Genomic DNA, 22,129 nt, shown 5'->3' on the forward strand with positions numbered 1-22,129 from the left:
TGCGTGTGAGAGGGAGCACTTCAGGGGCTGGAGGGTTCCTGTCACGGATTCCTGGGAGCCTCTGGCCTGTGACAGATATGCCAAAGGCTGAGGCTTACAGCTTGCAGCCTCCAGAGGATGGGCTGTGTTGTGCCCTCCTGTCACCAGAATGTTGAGGAAGGGGGTGGAGGCCCAGGAGCGATTCTTTGGGCACTGGGTTGGGCCAGAGCAGCCAAGCAGCAGTGGTTTGTGGAAGTGTGAGTGAGAGGGAGGGAGGGAGGACGGAGGAGACGAAGGATGTGGAGATGCTGTGGAAAGGGGATAGAAATAGAGAAGTTGAGAAGACCATAGATTTTGGCCAAAGCGCCAAAGACCAGAAGTCGTCCTTCCTCAGGTCTGCATCCCTCTGCCATCCTCTGCTCCCGGGCTTCTGGCCCCACTGCAGAAACAGCTGCTGTCTTGCTGGGTGTCTTGCAGGGGGTTGCTGTACGGAGATGTGTTGGGCAGGAGTGATTAGCCTGACACTCTTCTTCCCTCCCACCACCCGTGGCCTGTTCCACTTTCCCAGGTGGACAGGGCAGCCCAGCCCGCTGCCAGGCAGGGCTGGTCCAAACAAGGGGAGCGGGGCCCCTTGTTCAGTGAGGCGCCAAGTACTCTGGGTCCCTGGGAATATTCTACAAGTGTCTCTTGACCTGCGCTTTGCACCAATGTTTCCTGTATGGCTTAACGGGGCCTGGTCCGCATGGCTTGGACCCACTGAGTCCTGCACTGGGTGCCACCTGGCTGGTGGTGCAGTGGGTACCTGGCTAGCCCACCCCTGGCCCCAGCATTTATGCTGGATCAGAGGCTCCTTGAACTCCCGAGGACCGGTGGAAAGGGTTCCCCTGGGCTTACTTCCATTCTGATGGGATCCAGGAGGCCTCGGGCTCACTTCCATCTCAGCCTCAACTTATACCTTCTTTTTGGCCCCCATTTCCACATCTCTTCTAAGAGGAGTTGTCCCACATAATGATTCATGAACTTGAACCAGAGGAGGAAAACTCCCTCTCCATAGATGCTTAGGGGCTGGTGTCTTCTGTGTCCCTAGCCTGCTTCCTCCTTTGAGCTTCTAGGCTCTTTTTTTTTTTTTTTTTTTTTCTCGGATCTGTGTCCCCGTGCTAACCTGTACCTTGAGTCTGGAGGCAGGATGGCTGTGGAGCTGCAGAGAGCCTTGCCTTTTCTAGAAGCTTCTTCCTGTCCAGCTGGAAAACCACAGCAGCTTAGCTTGGGCTTGCCTTCCACAGAATAGGGGAACTGGCCTTCCCCAAGGGATGGGGACGTTTATAGGGAGCAGTGTTAGACTTGCAGGTATGAGACCTGACTCTCTTGGCCCTGTCTTTGAACTACTAATCACTTTGCTTTTTGCACCCTCATCTGTAAGATGGGGAGCAAGAATGTGTCCCTGATTGGGTTCTTTTGAAGGTTAAATGACATACTGGATATGAAAGCACTCCGTATACTGTGAGCCGTAAGATAAATATCAACTAGTATTCTAGCATTTGGTATGAGTTAAATTCCTCTTTTGTGCCAGGCAACCAGGTGAGTTCTTTTCCCTAGGGAACTCATGTTTTATCAGAGGAGATAGACATATGTAAGGTGGGGTGGGGAATGTGACAGTGGGAACGTGTCCCAAGTGCTAGGGTAGCAGTGTGGTGATTATTGATTATTGCATAGTCCTGCTCCCGCTCACCCATTCTCTCGCCGACAGTCGATCTCTCTGAAACACAAATCTCATTGTTGAATACTTGTTAAAGTCATCCCAAGGCTCACTGTGTTTTGAGATCAAGTCTAAATTTGTTCATGTGCTTTATGAGGTCCTGCACAGTTTAGTTCCTCACACTCTTTCTAGTTGCCTCACACTGTGCTTGATCTGTATTGAATTTCTTTCCGTTCTTCCTCAGACCACCCCCTCCCTTGCCTTTGGCCTTCACACATGCTTTTGATTGTGCCTGGATGCACACTCCGACATCACGCCTCCGGGAAGCCTTCTCAGTAGACTCCTGCTCCTGTGGCTGCTCACACACACTTGTATCGTGACTGCCTCCCCCCCACCAGACTGTGGGCACCATGACAGCAAGTTCTGCTGATCTGGTGCCAGTCTTGGGGGTAGAACAGAGCGTGTCTTCTCCTGGGGCCGTGATTCTGGCAATGTCTACTTTAGCTCTTGGTGGTTTCTGATTGCCCTTCTCTGCATTGCTTTATCACGAAAGGGAAGGGAAAAGGTGGTCATGGTAGAAGAGTTTAGGGGTGGGGGCAGGGTTGTCTCTGGCCACAGAGGACACTGGGGGACTCCTGCCAATGTGCTGATTATTCATGAGGCAGGACACAGGCAGTGCCTGGGGGAGCACAGGGCATGGAGACCAGAGTGAGAAGGCTGCCCAGGCCCCAAATATGCAGAAATGACCTAGGGCTGGGGACTCTGTGTCCTTGAGTCAGGACATTTCCAGCCACCCTGCAGTGTGAACACGAGATGCCATTCTCAGAAGCAAATAAGCATCAAGGTCTTTTTGGCTTCATTGGGTCATAAATCTGTCTCTCCATCCACGGGAGCCTTCTGTGTGCAAGGCTGCGTGCAAGGCACTGGCAGTTCAAGGTGAACAGAGCAGACACGGTAAAGGTGACGGGTACAGAAAGCTATGATCAGGTTATTTTGTGTGGGGAGATCAGTGCTAAGGGAGGGGTCGTTTCCAGCCGGAGGAGCTCTGGCATCTGCAGAAGGAGGTGAGATCGGATCTGAACCTCGAAGGGTAGGGGACGTTTGGATAGCTGGGAAGAGAAGGAAAGGCTTTTCTGTGGGAAAGCCCAGGCACCCATCAAGAATGGTAGAGGTGTTTAGGCCCGAGTTCAGAGAGCACAAAGCCATACCTGGAGAGTGTCGGTGCCTCAGGCATGGAAGACATGGCAAGGCTTTGAGCAAGGGAAAGCATTGACCAGGGTCGTACTTTAAGAAGGTGAATGTGGTGGTGATGTACCGGATGGGTAGGAAGGGAGAGAGATTGAACATGGAAAACCATTACAGTAGAGGAATCAGGAATCAGGAATGAGAAATCCAGGCACATGGCTGTCAGGGCTTCCTAAGCCAAAGAGGAGCAAAAAGAATGAATGGCGAGTGAGACAAGGTGACTTAGAGCTGGGTACACAGTAGGTGCCCAATAAGTTCTTTCTGAGAGACTCAATGGGCAGATACTATGAAGGAAGAATGGCCAGTAACAACCTAGGGGGTCTGAGGTTAGGAGCCTTGGTACCTTGAGGAAAATGGGGAGCGCCCAGGAAGAGCAGCGGATTGGATGAGTACTTGGAATGGCTTGGAAGTATGGGCATGCCGGCCCTGGCCCGTGGGGATGGTGGGGTTGAAGTAGTCCCTGCTCTGGGCCTGCCACCCAACATCCTGTAGAATTCCAGCCCTTTGGCCACTGTTTCCACCTACCTAGAAATCAGGCCCGAGGAAACCCACCAGCACCACTGTCTCACGTTAATACTAATAGCTGATGTTTATTGAGCACTTTCTGTGTTCTAAGGACTTCTGCATTCCATCAGGTCTTAAAATTGCCATCTGTGAATTAGGTCCTATTTATTGTGTCAGTTTCTCAATTGAGGAAACTGAAATTCACACAGCTGTTAAGTGATGGTGCTGGGATTTGAACCCCCCACCCCACCATGGCCAGCTCTGGCACCCTTGTTCTTAACCTTGGTGACACTGCCATCCATTTGAGGATGAGCCAGCCACTTCTCACAGAGGAAACGAGTCATGTGCAAGGCTAGGGCACCTCTGGCATGTGCTCGGGGTCAAAAAGGCAACTTCCATGTGACATTGGAGGATTGGAAGTGACTTGGAGCTACCTAGTTTTACAGGAAGAACTGGGACTCAGAGCATTTGCAAGACTGCTTTGAGGGACGTGGCCCATGGCATTGTATGACTGCCCATCATGTGGTGTATCGGAGTTTGTGGGAGCTGGACTGTCCTAGACAGGCGGGTACCTCACCCTGTCCTGTCCCTCCCCGGCTAGACTCAAGCTGAAACGACCTTCTTCAGGCTTGGCCTCACTCTCTTTCCTTCTTATCCTTACCCTAGATTGACAAGTATCTCTATGCCATGCGGCTCTCCGATGAAACTCTGATAGACATCATGACTCGTTTCAAGAAGGAGATGAAGAATGGCCTCTCCCGAGATTTTAATCCAACAGCCACAGTCAAGATGTTGCCAACATTTGTAAGGTCCATTCCTGATGGTTCAGGTGAGTCTCTCACCCAGAGATTGGGCTCTGAGAGCTGAATTCTTTGTGAAAATGTCCTTCCAACTTTCTTTCATTTGTTCATTTATTCCTTAACTCCTCCACTCATCCATCCATCCATCCATCCATCCTTCATCCTTCCATCCACCCACCCACCCATCCATCCTTTATCCATCCATCCACCCACCCACCCATCCATCCTTTATCCATCCATCCACCCATCCATCCTTCATCCTTCCATCCACCCACCATCCATCCTTCATCCTTCCATCCACCCACCATCCATCCTTCATCCATCCATCCATCCATCCATCTAATGTGTGCCAGGCACTAGAGATACTTTGGTTGGACAAGGCTATTCTGCTCTCATTGGACTGACTGTCTAGTGGTTAATGATAAGAAAGGGAGTGTGTATGGCCCTTACAGATGCCGTGTGGGTTGCCCTTATGTCTCTAGAACGTGAAAGGCTCCAGAACAAATGAAGAGTTCATTTTAGGAAAATCTCTTCATCAAGGACACTAAGACCTCCCTTCAGATAAGTAGCAATCCCAGTGGCCAGCTAGATATTGGACTCAGAGGGGAGATTCAAGTTCCCATGTAAAAAAATTTTACAGATGCTAAATGAAAGTAGCCCCTAAAGCAGAGGAATGGTGAAGGGAGGTTGAAATGGAGAAAAAAAAATCTCTTGTCAGCATGCATCTGTGTAGCTCATGCTCCACAAAGGGGAGTTGGGGGCTCCCCATGGAGTGTCAGTACCCCTTCCTCAGAGGAGTGGGCTGAGCTCCTGCACTTGGCAGAGTGGAGGCTGAGAGGACACAGCTCAGCACACTCCGTGGAGGCCATTCTGTTGGGCTGACCCGCAGCTAGTAGTTTTTGGGGGCAGTTGCTGTACCAGCCCCAGCTTGGCACACTTCCAGGAATCCTGCTTGGAGGGGTGTTCTGTGCTCTAGACTGGGGTTCATCTGCTGCGTGTGCGAGAAGGAGAGAGATTATGGGGAAGTCCAGTTTCTCTAGAGGCTGGGAGTCCACACCCTGAGAGGATGGCCCTCATACATGTCTGCTGTTTCTTCCCTGCTCTGGAGGCTTGTTTCAAGCCTCGATTTGGAGCATCTGGTACACAGCCTGCAAAATGGATGTCAGGAAAACTGTTGGTGTTCACAAAGGATGGGTAAGGGCACAGCTTGTTGGAGAGAGACTGGCCATGGTGGGAAAGGCCTGCTGGACCTACAGTGCTCTTTAGGAGTCCCCAGTGAGATTTGGGTGCTAACAAAGGGCATTGGCTCTGTTGGCTTTGTTGGCCACACACGTGTGGTTTGTATCATGTGGACATTGGCTATTGGAAACCTATTCCACCTCCATCCTTTTGTTTTCTTTGAGGTGCTGGTTACCAGCAGTTTTAACTTTTTAATAATGACTAATTCTGGTCATCAGAGTGATGGGATGGTGGTATGTCCTGGGTTTTGTCCTGATATCTCTGGCTTTGTGGTTCACTCCTGCTTTCTCCCAGCTCTGGATAGCACCCACATCCAGGAGCATTGAGCTTCTCCAGGATTAGCAGAGTTCTGTCAGAGAGGCATGGCTGGGCCTGCTTCCAGCTAAAAGAGGAGGAATGGGCGGTAATGTGGGTGTGGGCGGCCCTCGGAGGGCCCCTGCTCTGGCTTTGCTTGGGAGAGCTCAGAGGGATACCTGATGCCCGCGGGGCACCTGATCCTGTGTGACTGGCCCAGGGCTAATGTGTCCAAGGACCATATGTCACGCCAGGACCATATGTTAGCAGGGGGTGCTCTCCTTTACTCTTTCAGAAACCATTTGCAGAGTTGAGGCTCTCTAAGTGTGATGTTACTATGTCAGTAATCTAGCCATTTACCCCTCTCAGCTCCTTTTCAAAATAAGGCTCAGAATTTAGACTCACTGGAGAAAAACACTCTGCAGCCCTCTCCCAGACATTCACAACAGATGCCAAGACACTCTATCTAGGCACCGAGCTGTCCTGCAGAAAAGAAATCGTTTAACCTGGCTTACCTGCCTTTTCCCCTGACCTTTGATCTTTTCTTACCTACTTCATCCATTTTGAGACACTTTTTAGTTTGAATGTCTCTGAAATCAGCAATGCATCGTGCTATCATTGCATCTTAAAATTGTAGCAGGCAGCGTTCGTTCTTTCTCTGAGGTATGTAAAATAATGATGTGTCCGACGATCCTTGGTGTCTTCAGAGTGATGACATCTGTGGTGACTAACATGCCATGCCGGGGAATGCTGTCCTGGGGTTGGTGGAACGAGAGCCAGCAGCCTGGGCTCCACGCCTCCTTTTGAGCCTCTCTATTCTCTCCAGTATGGATACAGCCAAATATTTAGGGCCTCTGAGGAGCACAGAGTGGTGTGAACAGAAGGAAGATGAGGAGATGGAACCAAAGCCCAGAAGTTGAGGGACCCCCTTCCTGTGCGGTGCCGGGGTCTGCCCATTTGCACTTGGCACCCAGCCCTGCCCGTGTCTTTCCTGGCTTCCGGTGGTGGTGGGCAGCCCTTGGTGCTGCTTGGCTTGCCAGCTGCATGTCTCCAGTCTCTGCCTTTGTCATTATAGGGCATTTCCCTCTTGCAGGGACCTAATCAGATTCGGCTCCACACTAAGGGCTCATCTTAACCTGATTACATCTGCAAAGACCTTGTTTCCAAATAAGGTCAGGTTTACTGGTCCCAAGGGTGAGGACTTCAGTATATCTTTTTGGGGGACACAGTGCAACCCTAACACACCCTATAGGCTTGCTCCCTATAACTGTTCCTAATATTCATGGCTGGGCTCAGTTCATGTGCCCTGGCACCCACACTCCATTTGGAATGGACCCTACAGTCCCGTGCAGGCATTGACATTGATGCCAAGGCTTCACATCCCCGACCCCAGTCCACCCCCTGCCCTGTCGGCCGGTCGTGACAGGAGTGCCTCCAACTTCAGGTCCCCTGCACTCCTTTATTAGTGGAGAACTGCGAGGTCCCCTGGAGTAGTCAGAATTCAGGCCTGGTAAACTGTGGTGCTGTTCCCTTTTTAAATGTTAATCACTGCTTTAACTGTATAATTAGTCAGTGACAGAATTAGTGGTAATCCCAAACCACTGAGGGATACGTTGGACTCAGGACTCAGCTCTTTGGACTTAGCTTGGTGGAGGGATGATTGCTGTTAAGTTAAGGGCCATGTGATTTCGGAGTTAGAGGGAGAAACAAACCTTTCCTTTCCTGCTGACCTTGACCCGGGGGGCCGGACTCAAGAGTTTTGAAACTCTACTGATTTATTGGAAGTGTATCAGTACATTTTTATTATTTTTCCCCCTCTCTTTGGACATTTTTTATGGGCAACGATTTTTCTTTAATTGTTCTTCGGTAATCTATACATTAATTTTTTTTAAAAAACCCTAAAGTGGCTTTTAGCTGCTGCATATCCTTTTTGGAGTAGGAAAGGTATGAATAATAAATAAAAGAAGGAAGATATCAAAGCCTTTTTACTTTGGTGACTTGGCTAAATAGAAGGTCCCCTTTCAGAGCTGCCCATCTCCAGGGATAGCTGGTCATCTGCATCTGGCTTCCCTCAGAAGACCTGGCTCACTCTGCATCTTGTTTGTGCAACCTCCCCTTTTTTCTCTTCTTCTCATTTATCAGTAAGGGAATTGGAAATACAAATTAGATTGCAAGGGTTTTGAGGGTAAATTGAAATGAATATCTCACTGTTTCTGCCCCATGGTTCTGAGCATGCACCTTACCCATAGGAAAAGTTGGAAAATATTTGATTTGTGGTATGTTCAGTTCATTTTGGGGACCTCAAATATACATAGTGTTATTTTCAAAGGAAAGAAATTCTGCCTTTTCCCATAGCATTTGGGCTGATCTCTTATCTTTCTCTGTATCCTTATCTGGGAAGATGATTGGATTATCTCAAAAATTCTTTCCATCTATGAAATATGCATGTCTCTTGTTCTGGTTGGGTTTTTTTTTCCCTTTAAAATTTTTTTAAAAAAAATTCATTTAATTAACCTATAGTATATTATTAGTTTCAGAGGGAGAGTTCAGTGATTCATCAGTTACATAGAACACCCAGTGCTCATTACATCATGTGCCCTCCTTTAATACCCATCACATAGTTACCCTGTCCCCCCAACCCCCACCCCTCCTGCGACCCTCAGTGTGTTTCCTATGATTAAGAGTCTCTTAAGGTTTGTCTCCTTTTCTTATTTCGTCTTGTTTTATTTTTTCCTCTCTTGTTGGGTTTTTGATGAAGGTGTAGAACTGTCATCAAGTAGCTGGTTTGCAGACATGGAAGGAAAGCCTTTGTATCTCATGCACAAAATCAATTCATTGAGCAGGGCAAAGGTAGGCATTTCCTGAAGGCGGGGTTTCTGTTTGCCCTGTGTTCCATCTAGTGCCGACCTGGACTTAAGAAAGACATCTGTCCCTGTGTTTGCTTTCCATTATTTGCTGTGAATAATGGCAGTCATCATAAAGTGGAGAGTTGCCAGGGGCCCTTCAGGTGTTTTGCTTAATGAGCCTTCTCTGGAAGAGTGGTTCTCCTGGCTTCGGTAGAAATGGGAAATGTGGGAAGTTGCAAGTAGGAGACAGCAGGAGCAGGAAGGAAGGTTGGGGCCAAAGATTTGAAGAGGTAGTTGGAGGGAAGCCCAATGCTATAAAAAAAGAGGCTGAACTTGACATTAAAAAGAGGGGAAAAAAACCCAAACACAGAACACTGGATTAATCTCTGGCTCAGCTGCTTCTTACTTGACTGACCTTGGTGGTGTCACTTAACTCCATATGTCTCCATTTCCTCATCTGTAAAATGGATTCTCAACCCTACTTTCTCTGCCTCACAAGGCTGCAAGAAGATCAAATGAAAGTGCTTTGGAAAGTGCAGACCACCGTGAGAGTTACAGTGGTCCTTCTTCTCCTTAACACTAGTGTCATCTAATAGCTAACTTTGTAAGAATTCTTTGGGAAGGCCCTTCCCGGCTGATACAGCCAGTCAGAGGATGCCCAACATCAGGCCTAAACATGTAGGTCTAGCCCTGGGGAAAAATGATTGAGAATTTTTCAGAATTCACTGGCATCTCTGTGATGTCACAGGAGAAGGAGGCAGAAAAAAGGGAAAAGCAAGTGCAGGCTGTCTCACTCCCACCCTAATACCCCACAAAATGTGGAGGAGCCCACAGACGGCTGTGGCTCTGGTGCCTCTGCAATGGGGTGACGGGACACCATGGCTCTAACTGGTGAACCAACCAGAGATAAAATAGACGCACTTTGTTATGGAGGGCAAGTAGGTAATGGGGGCTTCCTTCCCTAATAAAGAATATTGAATTTAGGAGCCTTCTGGCTATAGTTGAAAGAAATCTAACTCAAATTTGTGTAAGCAAAAAGTAAAATTTTAGGTTCATATAACTGGGAAATCTAGTTGTAAGTTGGCTTCTGTATCCTGGGACTCACCCATCTCTTATTCTTGTAGTCTGTGTGTTGGCTGCATTCAAAGGCCACGTCTTCCATATGGTGACAAAGGTCTGCCCTCCCTGCCCCCGCCTCCGTGCTAGTGATCCCAGTGATGGTGTTGGAGGGGGTGATGATTGGCTGACTTGGGTCATGTGCCCATCCTGAACCAGTTGTGATGGCCAGGATAGGTGACTCTGGATGCTCCTGGATCATGCACCTGGGTCCCACATTGGTCGCGCTAGAGCGACAGTTTACCCATGACCTGAGATGAAAAATGGGGAGGATAGTTATCTAAAGAGATGCTAGACAGCCAGCAAGGTTTACTGGAAATCTTTTTGCTCTACCAGAAGTCATTCCTCAGTGGCTTCTGCTGGGCAGAGAATAGTACTAGACGGACAGGCATTTGACCCGGACAGTTCTCTTGAACGAGCAGTAAACACCGATTCCCTGCTGTGTGCAAGACTTAGCATGAGGAGAAGGAAGTAAGCAGTCACTTTCAAGTTGCTTGTCATCCAACTGGGGAAGATAAGGCACATACATACACACAGAAGAGAATGCGCATCACGATATTTGCAAGTATGTGAGCCACTAAGAAAAGAGAGGGGCTCTGGCTGTGCCAAAGGTATAACCACGAGCAAGTCATTCAGCTAGATTGGCTGGAGCCTCCTTATCCATAAACCAAGAAGATGAGTTGGTATTTGTCCCATGTCTCCTGAGCTGCAAATGTGATTTACAGAAAGAGGTGCCAGCTGCCATTTCCTTTAGCAATCTCAAACACACCCTGGAACCAGGGTCACTGCTCAGGGTAGGTTTGGGAACTGCACTGGGCTTGACAGTGACTCCTTATAAACTGCCTTCTGGGACAGGCACCCCTCAAATCTGTTGACTCCCACCTGCAGGTATAGGGAATGTCCAGTATTTAGTGTTGTCCTGACATCCCAAAGTCACCCTTTCTGGTTGCCGTTTCTGACCCTAACTTCTTGGGACCCTAAACTTGTTGAAGGAAGGAGCAGTGGAGAGCTGGAGTGGACAGGCTGCAGTGGGAGGCCCGGATGGGGCATGGGCCTTTGTAGAGTTGCAGAAATGAGGCCGGCCCCATGTATCCTAAGGCCAGATTCCTCCCATTATTAGCAGCTGAGGTCACTTTCACTTCTGCTGCTTGAAAAATTTTAGGCCTGAGTCCTGCAGAGGTGCTGCCTGTGACCTGACTCCCCTCCTGCCTCAGAGGCTGAAGGCTTTCACTTGATCTGTGTCAGTGCTGACACCAATACACAGCAGCTTCCCTGCAGATGCCTGGAATTTGAGCTCAAGAACCTTCTTTCACTTAGACCTTTGATTCAACTGAAAATGAGACTTCTTTTTTTTTTCTAGAGATTTTATTTATTTATTCATGAGAGACAGAGAGAGAGAGAGAGACAGAGAGAGGCAGAGAGAGGCAGAGACACAGGCAGAGGGAGAAGCAGGCTCCATGCAGGGAGTCCGATGTGGGACTTGATCCTGGGTGTCCAGGATCAGGTCCTGGGCTGAGGGCATACGCTCAACCACTGAGCCGAAAATGAGATTTCTGACCAGGCTGGCAACTGACAAATTGGTCATTTTTTGTGTGTGTGTGTGTTTTTAAGTTATGATGTAAAGTTGGTGTAAAGCATGAAAAAAAATAAATGTTTATTTAGACATTAAAACAGTAAAAAGTTAATTAAGTAAAGACATCAAAACAAAACAAAAAGTACCCATAATTTCATGCTAGCACGGTATTTGCTTTGGTGCCTGTTAATACTCACAAGTGGCTTAGAATTGTTTGCCCTATTGAGTTTTCGTTGTCTTCACTGGAGAACAAAGCAGAACAAAGCCAAGAGCTGCAAAGAGTCATGGGTGGGTATTGAGGAACCCCGGAATGAAAGCCTGCCATTCTGGTTGCACTAAAGTCTCACTCCACTGCTACCCTTGGGGACCCTCGTTCATGAGGTCTGTTCTGCAGGCAGTTTGAGTTTGAGCTTTGGATTCACACTCAGGCTCTGCCACTGAGGTTGTATGCTTGGGCTAGTCACCTAACCCCTCCCATCCTTCACTTGTTTACCTGCAAAATGGGGATCACAACAGTACCTACTGCATAAGGTTGAGAGTGTTAAAAATAAAATGATGTGTATGAAGCACTTATCAACTGTGATTCCATTCATACAGAGTGCACGGAGGCTCAGTGAAAGTTAGTTGGTGGTAAAATAAAGTGAGTTTCAGGGGCTCCTAGGTGGCTCAGTTGGTTGAGCATCTGTCTTCTGCTCAGGTCATGATCTTGAGGTCCTGGAATTGAGCCCCATGTCGGGCTCCCTGCTCAGCAGGGAGTCTACTTCTCCCTTTCCCTCTGCCCTTAGGTCTACTCGTGTTCTCTCTCTCAAATAAATAATAAAATCTTTAAAAAGAAAAGTACTTTTGATTTCTAAGTAATTCTTCCTCCTGAGAGGATGCCACCTCCCTCATACCAGATTCAGTTTTTTAACTGGGTAGCAGTAAGCACCATGGAGATTAGGGTTCTGATGGGAACTCTAAGAAAACTGGGGTGGCTGGCTGGCTGGCTCAGTCAGTAGTTGAACATGGATTCTTGATCTTGGGTTTGTTTGAGCCCCATGCTCGGTAGTAGAGATTACTTAAAAATGAAATCTTTTTTTTTTTTAAAGATTTTATTTATTTATTCATGAGAGACACAGAGAGAGAGAGAGGAAGAGACATAGGCAGAAAGAAAAGCAGGCTCTGTGCGGGGAGCCCGATGTGGGACTCGATCCTAGGACTCTAGAATCACGCCCTGAGCTGAAGGCAGACACTCAACCACTGAGCCACTCAGGCATCCCTTAAAAATAAAATCTTTAAAAAAGCGCCCCATACCAAAAAAATCCTCTGAACTGATTTGAACAAACCACACAGTCAGGGGCAGAATTTCCTACAAATTTGTGACACCTGCTTCCCAGCATTCTCCCTGGGTCTGTTTCCTTTGGACCATAGAAGCACTTTAAAACCAGTGGCATCATGTGGCATATTCATGGAATAGAATATAATTTGGTCATAGAAAGGGCTGAGATGCTAATATGTGCCACAACATAGATTCACCTTGAAAACTTCAGGTATAGTAGATGAAAGAAGCGATCTGCAATAGCCCACCTACTGTGTGAGTCCATTGATATGAAACGTCCAGAGTAGGAACATCTGTAGAGATAGACAGTAGGTTTGTGGTGGTTGGTGGATAAGAGGGGTTGCCGGGAAGTGGGTATGGAGTTTCTTTTCAGGATGCTGAAAGTGTTCTAAAATTAGGTAGTGGTGATGGTTGCACAACTCTGTAAATATCCTAAAAAAGAAAAACAACACTGAATTCTACACTTTAAAATGGATGAATTGTAATGAACTGAAATGAAAATAACCTTAAAAAAATAAATGGGGATGAATTGTATAATACATGAATAATTTCTTGATAAAGCTGTTATTTAAAAAATCAGTCAACCAGCAGCAGCAGCACTGCTTTGTGCTTAATGACAATAAGCAGGACTACCTTGAATGAGTGAATGATTAGGCCACCAACTCCTGTGATCAAGCAGCCATCGAGTATTTACTGAGTTCTTCTGGGTGCCATGTGTAGATGCACATAAGCCTAGGCTGTGGTTTTTCTCCCAAGGAACTTGAGAGAGAGGATAATAATAGTGAAAATCTGCTGTGAGAATCTTCGGTTCCTTCATTGAGTCTTTACCACCCTCATGAGTTCAAGTATTTGTTGAGCTCTTACTGTATATCAAACACCATCCTAAGTTCTAGAAATAGGGCAGTATGTCAGAGATTACAAGTTGGTAGAATCAAAGATATGTGTACTTTATAAAAAAGAGAAGCTTTTTTTTTTTTTTTTTACTAACCATCCATTACCTTAAAAAAAAAAAAAAAGAACGAGACCCAGAATAGCCAAAACAATCTTGAAAAAGAAGAACAAAGCTGGAGGATTCTCACTTCCTGGTTTCAGATTTTACTACAAAGCAACATTAATCAAGACACTGTGGTGCTGATATAAGGATAATAGATCAGTGGATCAGAACTGAGAGTTCAGGATATCAGTTCTATATCAACATTGAGGAAAAAAGAATTCGGAGTTCAGAAACCCATACGTGCATGGTCGCTTGATTTTTGACAAAGGTGCAAAGACTGTTCAGTGAAGGAAAGAACAGTCTTTTCAGCAAATGGTGCTGGGATAACTGGATATCCATATGTAAAAGAACTAGGTTGGACCCCTACCTCACACCATAAAGAAAAATCAACTTAAAATGGATCAAATACCTACATGTAAGAACTAAAACTATAAAACTCTTAGCAGGAAACATAGGTGTGAATCTCTGTGACCCTGGATTTGGCAACAGCTTCTAAGATAGGGCTCCAAAGGCACAAACAACAAAAGAAAACAATAGATTGGTTGTACTTCATCAAAGTGAAAAACTTTTATGCTTTGTAAGTCACCATCAAGAAAGGGAGAAGACAACCCATAGAATGAGAGAAAATATTTGCAGATCATATATCTGATAGAGACTTATGTCTAGAACATGAAGAAATCTTAAAATTCAACACTCAAAAAGACAATCTAATTTTTAAATGTTTTTTTTTTTTTTTAATTTTTATTTATTTATGATAGTCACAGAGAGAGAAAGAGAGGCAGAGACACAGGCAGAGAGAAGCAGGCTCCATGCACCGGGAGCCCGACGTGGGACCCGATCCCGGGTCTCCAGGATCGCGCCCTAGGCCAAAGGCAGGCGCCAAACCGCTGCGCCACCCAGGGATCCCGACAATCTAATTTTTAAAACAAGCTGGGGAATCTGAGGGGACATTTCTCCAAGGGAGGTAAAAAATGGCCAAGAAGCACATGTAAAGGTACTCATTGTCATTAGCTAGAGAAGTATAAATGAAGATAAGTAAGATGATAAATATTGAGGATGTGGAGAAGTTGGAACCTTTATATATCACTGGTGGGCTGGACAATGGGGCAGCTCCTCAAAAACTAGTATCAGTTCCTCAAAAAGTTCAACGTGAATTACCAGTTGACAGAGCGTTCTACTTCTAGGTATATACCCAAGGGGAATAAAAACAGCTGCACAAGAATTTATGCAGAAATATTCATAGCAGTGGTATTCATGATAACTAAAAGGTAGAAACCACCCAGATATCCATCCACAGACAAATGGGTCAATGAAATGAGGTACATCAATATAATGGATTATTTGACTATAAAGAAATGGAGTACTGACACATGGTACAACAAGAAGCTGGTCACAAGAGGTCTCATGCTTTATGATTCCATTCATATGAACTGTCCAGAATGGGTGAATCTTTGGAGACAGAGTAGATTAATGGTTGCTTAGGGGCAGTGGAGCAAGCGGGTACTTGATTGAGAGGGTGATAGTTAAACAGTTCAGGGTTTCTTTCTGAGGTGATGAAAGCATTCTGAAACTGGTTTGTGGCAATGGTGGCATAACTGAATATACTAAAAACCATCGAATTGCACACTTTAAATGGGTGAGTTGTCTGGTGATTTATATCTCAACAATACCGTTACCTAAAAATAGAATATTAAAGATGCTTCCCTAGGAAAATGAGATCCCAAGCAGACTTGTATCTATACTGCTGTAGGATTGAGGACCTAGGGGATGACTGGGGCTTGGGATGGCAAGAGTGGCTGTCACCCCTGGCGTGATACACATTGGGACAGTTGGGCATGTCCCTCGGCAGTAAAATTAACAGATTTTAACTGAGTTTTTTTTTAATTATTTTTATTTTTATTTTTTTAAGTTTTATTTATTTTTTTTAAAGATTTATTTATTTATTCGGGGGCGGGGAACAGAGACACAGGCAGAGGGAGAAGCAGACTCCATGCAGGAGGCCTGACGTGGGACTCGATCCTGGGTCTCCAGGATCACGCCGTGGGCTGCAGGCGGCGCTAAACCGCTACGCCACCGGGGCTGCCCTAACTGAGTTTTTAGAAGCATGTGTAACAATTACTAATGAGAAACAAGGTAAAGAATGGTTAGATGGTGGCTTGATGGTTTGGGATCTTCCCACGGCCGCCTCCCTTGCTGCTTGTCTGGTAGCCTCGACATACAATCCCATTATCTTTGTCCCACTCAGCCCCACCCTAGTTAGTGTAGACATTGGGCCCAAGGGATGTAACCATATCAGGCCGGTTCCTCTTACGTGACTAAGAGGGATTTCTGTTAAAAACATTCCCTGTTTAGAAACAACACAGGTGTCCACCGACAGGTGAGTAGATAGGCAGTGTGGTAACTGTATACAATGGACTATCAGCCAGCCTCAGAAAGCAGTGAAATTCTGACACATGCTACAGCATGAACTTTGAGACATTATGCAAAGTAAAATAAGCCAGACGCAAAAGGCCAAGTATTGTGTGATTCCATGTCTGTGAACTATCCAGACTAGGCAAATCTGTAGTGATAGCAAGCAGAGTGGCAGTGACCAGGGACTAGGGGAGGAGGAGTGAGGAGTGACTGTCTGATGGTTCTTAAGTTTTGTTACCCTGTAAGGGCTGATGAAAAGCTTTGGAGATGGATGGTGGGTGATGGTTGCACAACATTGTACATAACACCACCTAAAGATGGTTATAGTAGTTAATTTTATGTTATATATATGATACCATGATTTAAAAAAAAATCTCCTGGGGAATAAGTCGGGGTGTAGACTCCCTGAGATGACAGGAACTCAAGGCATGGAAGAGACCTCAGACGTGGGATTTACTCTGAGTTGAAATACCTGTTTTTATTTTATGGATAACAATGCTGTTTGGGGGAAAGGATAGGGAATTAGAGAAAGTGTAGGTGGGGCTTTGTGTGGAGTTTGGGTCTCTCGTTCCCCTCCTTGGAGCCGGCCTGCTGCATGCCAGGCTGGGAGGGTTTCCCTGGCCCATTTTCCAGACAGAGCAGTGGTTGGATGAGGTTTGCATGGGAGGAGGCAGGCCAGCCAGACCTGTCAAGAAGCAAGCAAAGCATGACGCCTTCCTGTAACATACGAAGCTGATGTGATACCTGTTGTCTCCCTAAACAGAAAAGGGAGATTTCATTGCCCTGGATCTTGGCGGGTCTTCTTTTCGAATTCTGAGGGTGCAAGTGAATCATGAGCAAAACCAGAATGTTCACATGGAGTCCGAGATTTACGACACCCCGGAGAATATCGTGCACGGCAGTGGAAGCCAGGTGGGTCCCCTCTCCCTTCTGATCAGCCCCAGTGGGTTCAGACGTTCGGGAACTAGACCAAGCACTGATGGCTGAACCCGTGAGAGGAGTCCTCAAAGATTCATGTGGAGGGGGGCTCCTGGTGGAAGGGTGTGACCATCTAAGGAGAGCCCACTCTCTGGGGAAATTGGTGGACGGGAGTGTATAAAGAGGGGTCCTGGCAGCTGTGGGGGTAAATGTATTCATTCCCTTGGGATCCTGGGTTTGGCTCCCTAGCAGAGGTTTAGCAGAGTCCTTGGGTGAAAACGCTCTTTCCTTCAAGTCATTGGCCACTTCACCTAGCTCACCTAGGGCCCAGGGCATGGCTGTCACCTGGTAGGGCAGTAGGAACTTGAGCTCATGGTCCCAGGGATAGTCAAGGGCTCCTGGCTACCTGATTTAATGGTCTCTTGAGAGTCCTGGGTACAAACTGTCATCACCCCCTTCCCTCACATTGGATACCTGAGGCCCCTCCCCTTCATGGGTGCCCGTGGAAGGACTGCCTTCCCTAGCTGGCCAAGGGGTTGTGGATGTGATCAGAAGGCCTCTTGTCCTGTGGCTGGCTGTGGTGAATGGTGGGGCCCTAGCTCACTAAGGACCCTGTGGACACTCTGTGTCTGTCACTCTGTGTCCTGTTAGCCCATTGGGTGTGGGAGCTGCTCTGCCTAGTCTCCTGGAGATGTTCAGGCTCCTGTGGTCTGTAGCTCGCCTCCTGAGTCATGGCCACTGCCCAGGATATGTATTCATTGCTTGCCAAATATTTGTTTTAGGAAGGGTGTGTTCATGTCAAGGTTCGTGACTAAGTTCTCCAGAAAACTCATTTGTTCTGAGCTGGACTATGAGATGAGACCCAGGAGCCTTCTCCTCTTGACTCCACTTTGTTTCTAAATTACTGTCGGTGGGGCCTGGAGCAAGCTTTCTGCCGAGGTTTGGTTTTGGGCTTTTTTTTTTTTTTTTTTTTGCGGAGAGAAAAGGGCTAATCCTAGTCTTTCACCTGCTCGTGGAGGTTTGGGCTTAGGGCTTTTCTGACTGTGTCCCACGGAGCATGGAAGAAGACACTGTCATCAGAACAGGCAGCCGATGAAATGAGTGTATCACTCATTGGATGGCCCTGCCTGCAGGTTCCCTTGCTTATCCCTTCACTGTTGGGCTGCAGCAACTGGCTCATCCTTCCTATGAGTGCATGAGGACAACCAGCTGTGAGGTCTCCTAATCCTGCTCAGTGGTTGCTGCTTTATCCTTCCTGCAAGTGGCCAGCAGCCTCGAGTTGGCATCCTGCTCCTTTCATTTGACAATAAGTACTGACCTTCACTGTGAGCGACAAGTCCTTGGGTTTAGCCACCTCTGCTGCCTTCACCATCAGGACTCTTCCCCCATGGCTGAGACATTCATGTGTGCTTTGGCTTGACCTTTGAGGAGCAGGGTTTGTAAATTAAGGGAGTACCCCCCAACAGGTGCACACTTGGCTATATATCCACTGCCACAGTGACTTCTTTGTTACTGCGCCCCCAGGACCTCATCTCTCCCAGCCTCTGTCCTCATCTTCTCAGCTCTAGGATCACTGTTTCCTGCCATGTTTCTGCCTCTACTCATTTCAAGCAGTCTGCAAAACAAAAACAAAAAAGGTGATGAGGGTGATGATAATGATGGTAATGATGGTGTATTTATTATTACAGCAGTACTTCCATAGTGCTTGTTACGTACAGGTCACTGGTGTCAGCACTTTGAATGAATTAACTCATTTCATCATCATTCCCATTTTATAGATGAGAAACCTGAGGCTCAGATTTTAAGTAACCAGCCCCTTGGGTCACAGCTCATAAGTGATAGAGCTGGGATTTGCACCCAGGTAGTCTGGTTCCAGATGTTGCAGTTTCAGCAACGTGGAACACTCTGAGCCTGGGGCTTGTCTTTATTGTTTTTAAAATTTCTTGATGGTCAGGAAGTGTGAGGGCTGTGGGCAAGGAGGAGAGTCCAGGGGATGAGGAAGAGGGTTGGCAGTTGAAAATAGGGATGAAACAGGGAACCCTCTTTCAGAACTTTGGTTTGAGATTAAAAATAAGTATCAGCGGACCATTTTTCTTATCAGCCCGTAGAATATTGTAGGAAGCTAAGGGCCCCATTGTGCTCATGAAGCAAGCTCAGACTCACAGTCTATGGAACAGTCCTGAATTCATGGGGTTGTGATTTCATCTTCTCTAATATGCAGGAATTTTAGATAGATTTTTAAACCTTTTATTTGGAGTAATATTAAACTTACAGAAAAATTTCAAGATAAACAGAAAGAGCTCCGGTAGATACCCTCATCCAGATTCCCCAATTCTTAACTATTTGCTTTATCTTTTTTTCTACCCCTCTACACACACACACACACACGCACGCACGCACACACACACAAGTATCCCAAAAGGTTCAGCTCAGCTTAAGGTTTAACAATACTCTTGGAAGCATGAATGCAACCTTCTTAAAAATCATATCTTTAGTTTGGGAAATTTTGAATCATAAATATGTAAGTTTTTGTTGTAGTCATTTTTATCCTTTTTAGTCGGAGAAATGGAATCTGTGTGGGGATTTTTAAAATAATGATTATGTTGTTAGAGGAAAAAAAATGCTTTTTAGACACAAGAATCTTGAGCCCTGTGGATCTGGGTAACTTCCCTTCCTGATGGGTCCCAGACTTGGGTTAGCTTGGTGGTAGCTTCCTGTCTCTTGAAACAGGCTGGGAGCTCCTGGGCCATGAGCATTTCCTTCTTAACAGCACTGCTGGGCTGAGGTGTTTGGTTTGGATCTGGGAGCCCTTAGAGCACCTCTTCCATGGGAATCCATTTCTACAGCTGGCCTTCTCCCTGCTACTTCCTGCCTGTAGCCTTCCCTCCAGCCTCCCTTCAGCTGGCTGGCCATCTTTCCTGAGGGCCACAGGGGGGCCAGGGGCTTGTGACAGCAGATGACGCGGGGCTCGCTGACGGACTTAGTAATGGATTTATATTACTTAGAAATGTGGGTCGTGGGAAGCTTAGCCCAGCTTCTCCAGGGAAGGTGGTCATGTGTCTCTTGAGTCGGAGTCACTGGCTGCAGCCATCGTCCGAGCAATAGTGAGTCAGGGACAGAGGCTTTTAGTCAAAGTCGGCAGGTTTTCCTTTACTCTGGCAGGCGGGTCAGATTTTAGAGCTGGGTCAGGAATATCTGGGTAAAGTTGGGGAAAGGAATAGTGACTTTTGGCCCCTCTTGAGGATATCCCTGCAAGGAAAGCTTTCAGGAAGTAGCCTTGTCTGGGAACATGGGCTGGGGTTGCTTCCTGTGACCATGTGGTTGGCCCTGCCAATGCTGCCTTCTTCTGGCTTTCTAGAAGCTCTGTAGCTGTGCAAATCCCATACATAGGGGAGGTCTAGTGTTATGATAGCCATGTGAAAAAGATTGGGTTACTGAGACTGCGGCATGGTTGCCAAAAAACATATATATGCTTTGATTACATTAATAGGGGTATAGAGCTAAGGAAAAGAGAGATTCCTTAGTTCAACTAAGCTCTCCTGTGTTCAGAACACATATAAAACATTATATTCAATTGTAGGTACGTTTTAGAGATGAGGGGAGATATTAGAGAGATCCAAAAAGGTTGCCTTAGAGGGGATGAGCCTTCCCTCATTGACAGTATTTGTGCAGAGGCTATGGGAACAGTGTCCTGTGCTCTTTCCAGTGGATCCTAAGATGTTTATGCCTATCCCAGGCAATGTGTCATGGAGCAGGCAAGCTTAAACTAAAATACACTGAATAAACTGCAGTGTATGCATACCACAGACTACTATGCAGCAATTAGAAGGAATAGTCTACAGAGGCACGTGACAATGTGGGTGACTCTTCCCATACGTAATGTTGAGTGAAAGAAAGCGGACACCAAAGAGTGCACCCTCCTTGCATTTATATGTAGCAGACAGACAGCAGAAAGAATCCAGAGTGCTGGAAGTCAGAGCAGCTGCCAACTGCCCTTGTGGGGTTAGGTGGTGGCAGTGAGTCGAGGGATGTGTCTGGGCGCTGATGGAGTTGTGTTTCTTTTCTTTTTTTTTTTTTAAAGATTTTATTTATTTATTCATGAGAGACACACACACAGAGAGAGAGAGAGACAGAGAGAGAGAGAGAGAGAGAGAGAGAGAGGCAAAGACACAGGCCGAGGGAGAAGCAGGCTCCATGCAGGGAGCCTGAAGTGGGACTTGATCCTGGGTCTCCAGGATCACGCACGCCCTGGGCCAAAGGTGGCGCTAAACCATTGAGCCACCTGGGCTGCCCGACAGAGTTGTGTTTCTTGACCTGGGTCCTGATGACACAAGTGGGCAGCTCTGTGCTTAGGATGTGTGCTCTTTTCCATGTGTGTGTATCAGACTTCTGTAAAAAGTAAAAAGAAGTTAGTTTAAAGATTGTGAAATCACACAAGTAGACTAGAGCCTCTGGAACTGCCCATAGAGTGTTTGGAATTTGCACAGACTGAGGTAGATAGAGATGGAGACATAAAAGAAGGGGCCAGGGTTGCTGATAGAGACCCACTCATTGCCTGTGTGTTAGGAGGGGGTGAGGGGATTTTCTATTATTTTGAAATTTCCTCAGCACTCAGACGTATTAGTGACTACTAATAGGCCAGTTCTGATCGAGGGCTTTGCTGTGCTGGTCCACAGGGAGGCTCTTTTTAAGGGACTGTTTCTCTAGCATTCCCACTCAGCGTGGCTTTCCCAGCAGGGCCACGGGAATGGGCCACGGGGATGGGCAGCCAGCGTGGCCCCACTCTTCTCAGTGTGTGCAGAGGGAATTGTTTACATCCCCCCCACCCCAAATGCCAGCTCCCCTCTCTCCCTGCTGACAGCTCTCTCATGTTTCTTCCAGCTTTTTGATCATGTCGCCGAGTGCCTGGGGGACTTCATGGAGAAAAAAAAAATCAAGGACAAGAAATTACCAGTGGGATTCACATTTTCTTTCCCTTGTCGGCAGTCCAAGATAGACGAGGTAAGCACATGCTGGGATTGGCGGGCCCCACAGAAGCCCCAGCGTGGGGAGGTCGATGAGCCCCTTTTTTCCCCTTTGCTCACCAGCTTGATGGCCTGCCTATGTTGTATTTAAAAAAAAAAAAAACATTTGTAGGAATCAATGTGGGGTTAAAAAAATAGCGTGTTTATCTTTTCAGTTACCTAATGATTTCC

The 22,129-nt window shown here is 46.8% G+C and overlaps 1 protein-coding gene across 5 annotated transcripts in view; it reads left to right on the plus strand.

Annotated features, from left to right (window-relative positions):
- The window catches only part of HK1 (hexokinase 1), a 119,898-nt gene that overhangs the window by 66,971 nt on the left and 30,798 nt on the right, over positions 1 to 22,129 (plus strand). For all 5 annotated transcript variants that reach the window (XM_025435319.3, XM_025435321.3, XM_025435320.3 and 2 more), the window contains 3 exons: positions 4,091 to 4,253; positions 16,780 to 16,928; positions 21,816 to 21,935. In XM_025435319.3, the coding sequence (XP_025291104.1) occupies positions 4,091 to 4,253; positions 16,780 to 16,928; positions 21,816 to 21,935 (432 nt within the window). The remainder of the gene's footprint in view (positions 1 to 4,090; positions 4,254 to 16,779; positions 16,929 to 21,815; positions 21,936 to 22,129) is intronic.

The sequence above is a fragment of the Canis lupus genome, chromosome 4, assembly GCF_003254725.2.
Source record: "Canis lupus dingo isolate Sandy chromosome 4, ASM325472v2, whole genome shotgun sequence".
NCBI classification, from domain to species: domain Eukaryota; kingdom Metazoa; phylum Chordata; class Mammalia; order Carnivora; family Canidae; genus Canis; species Canis lupus.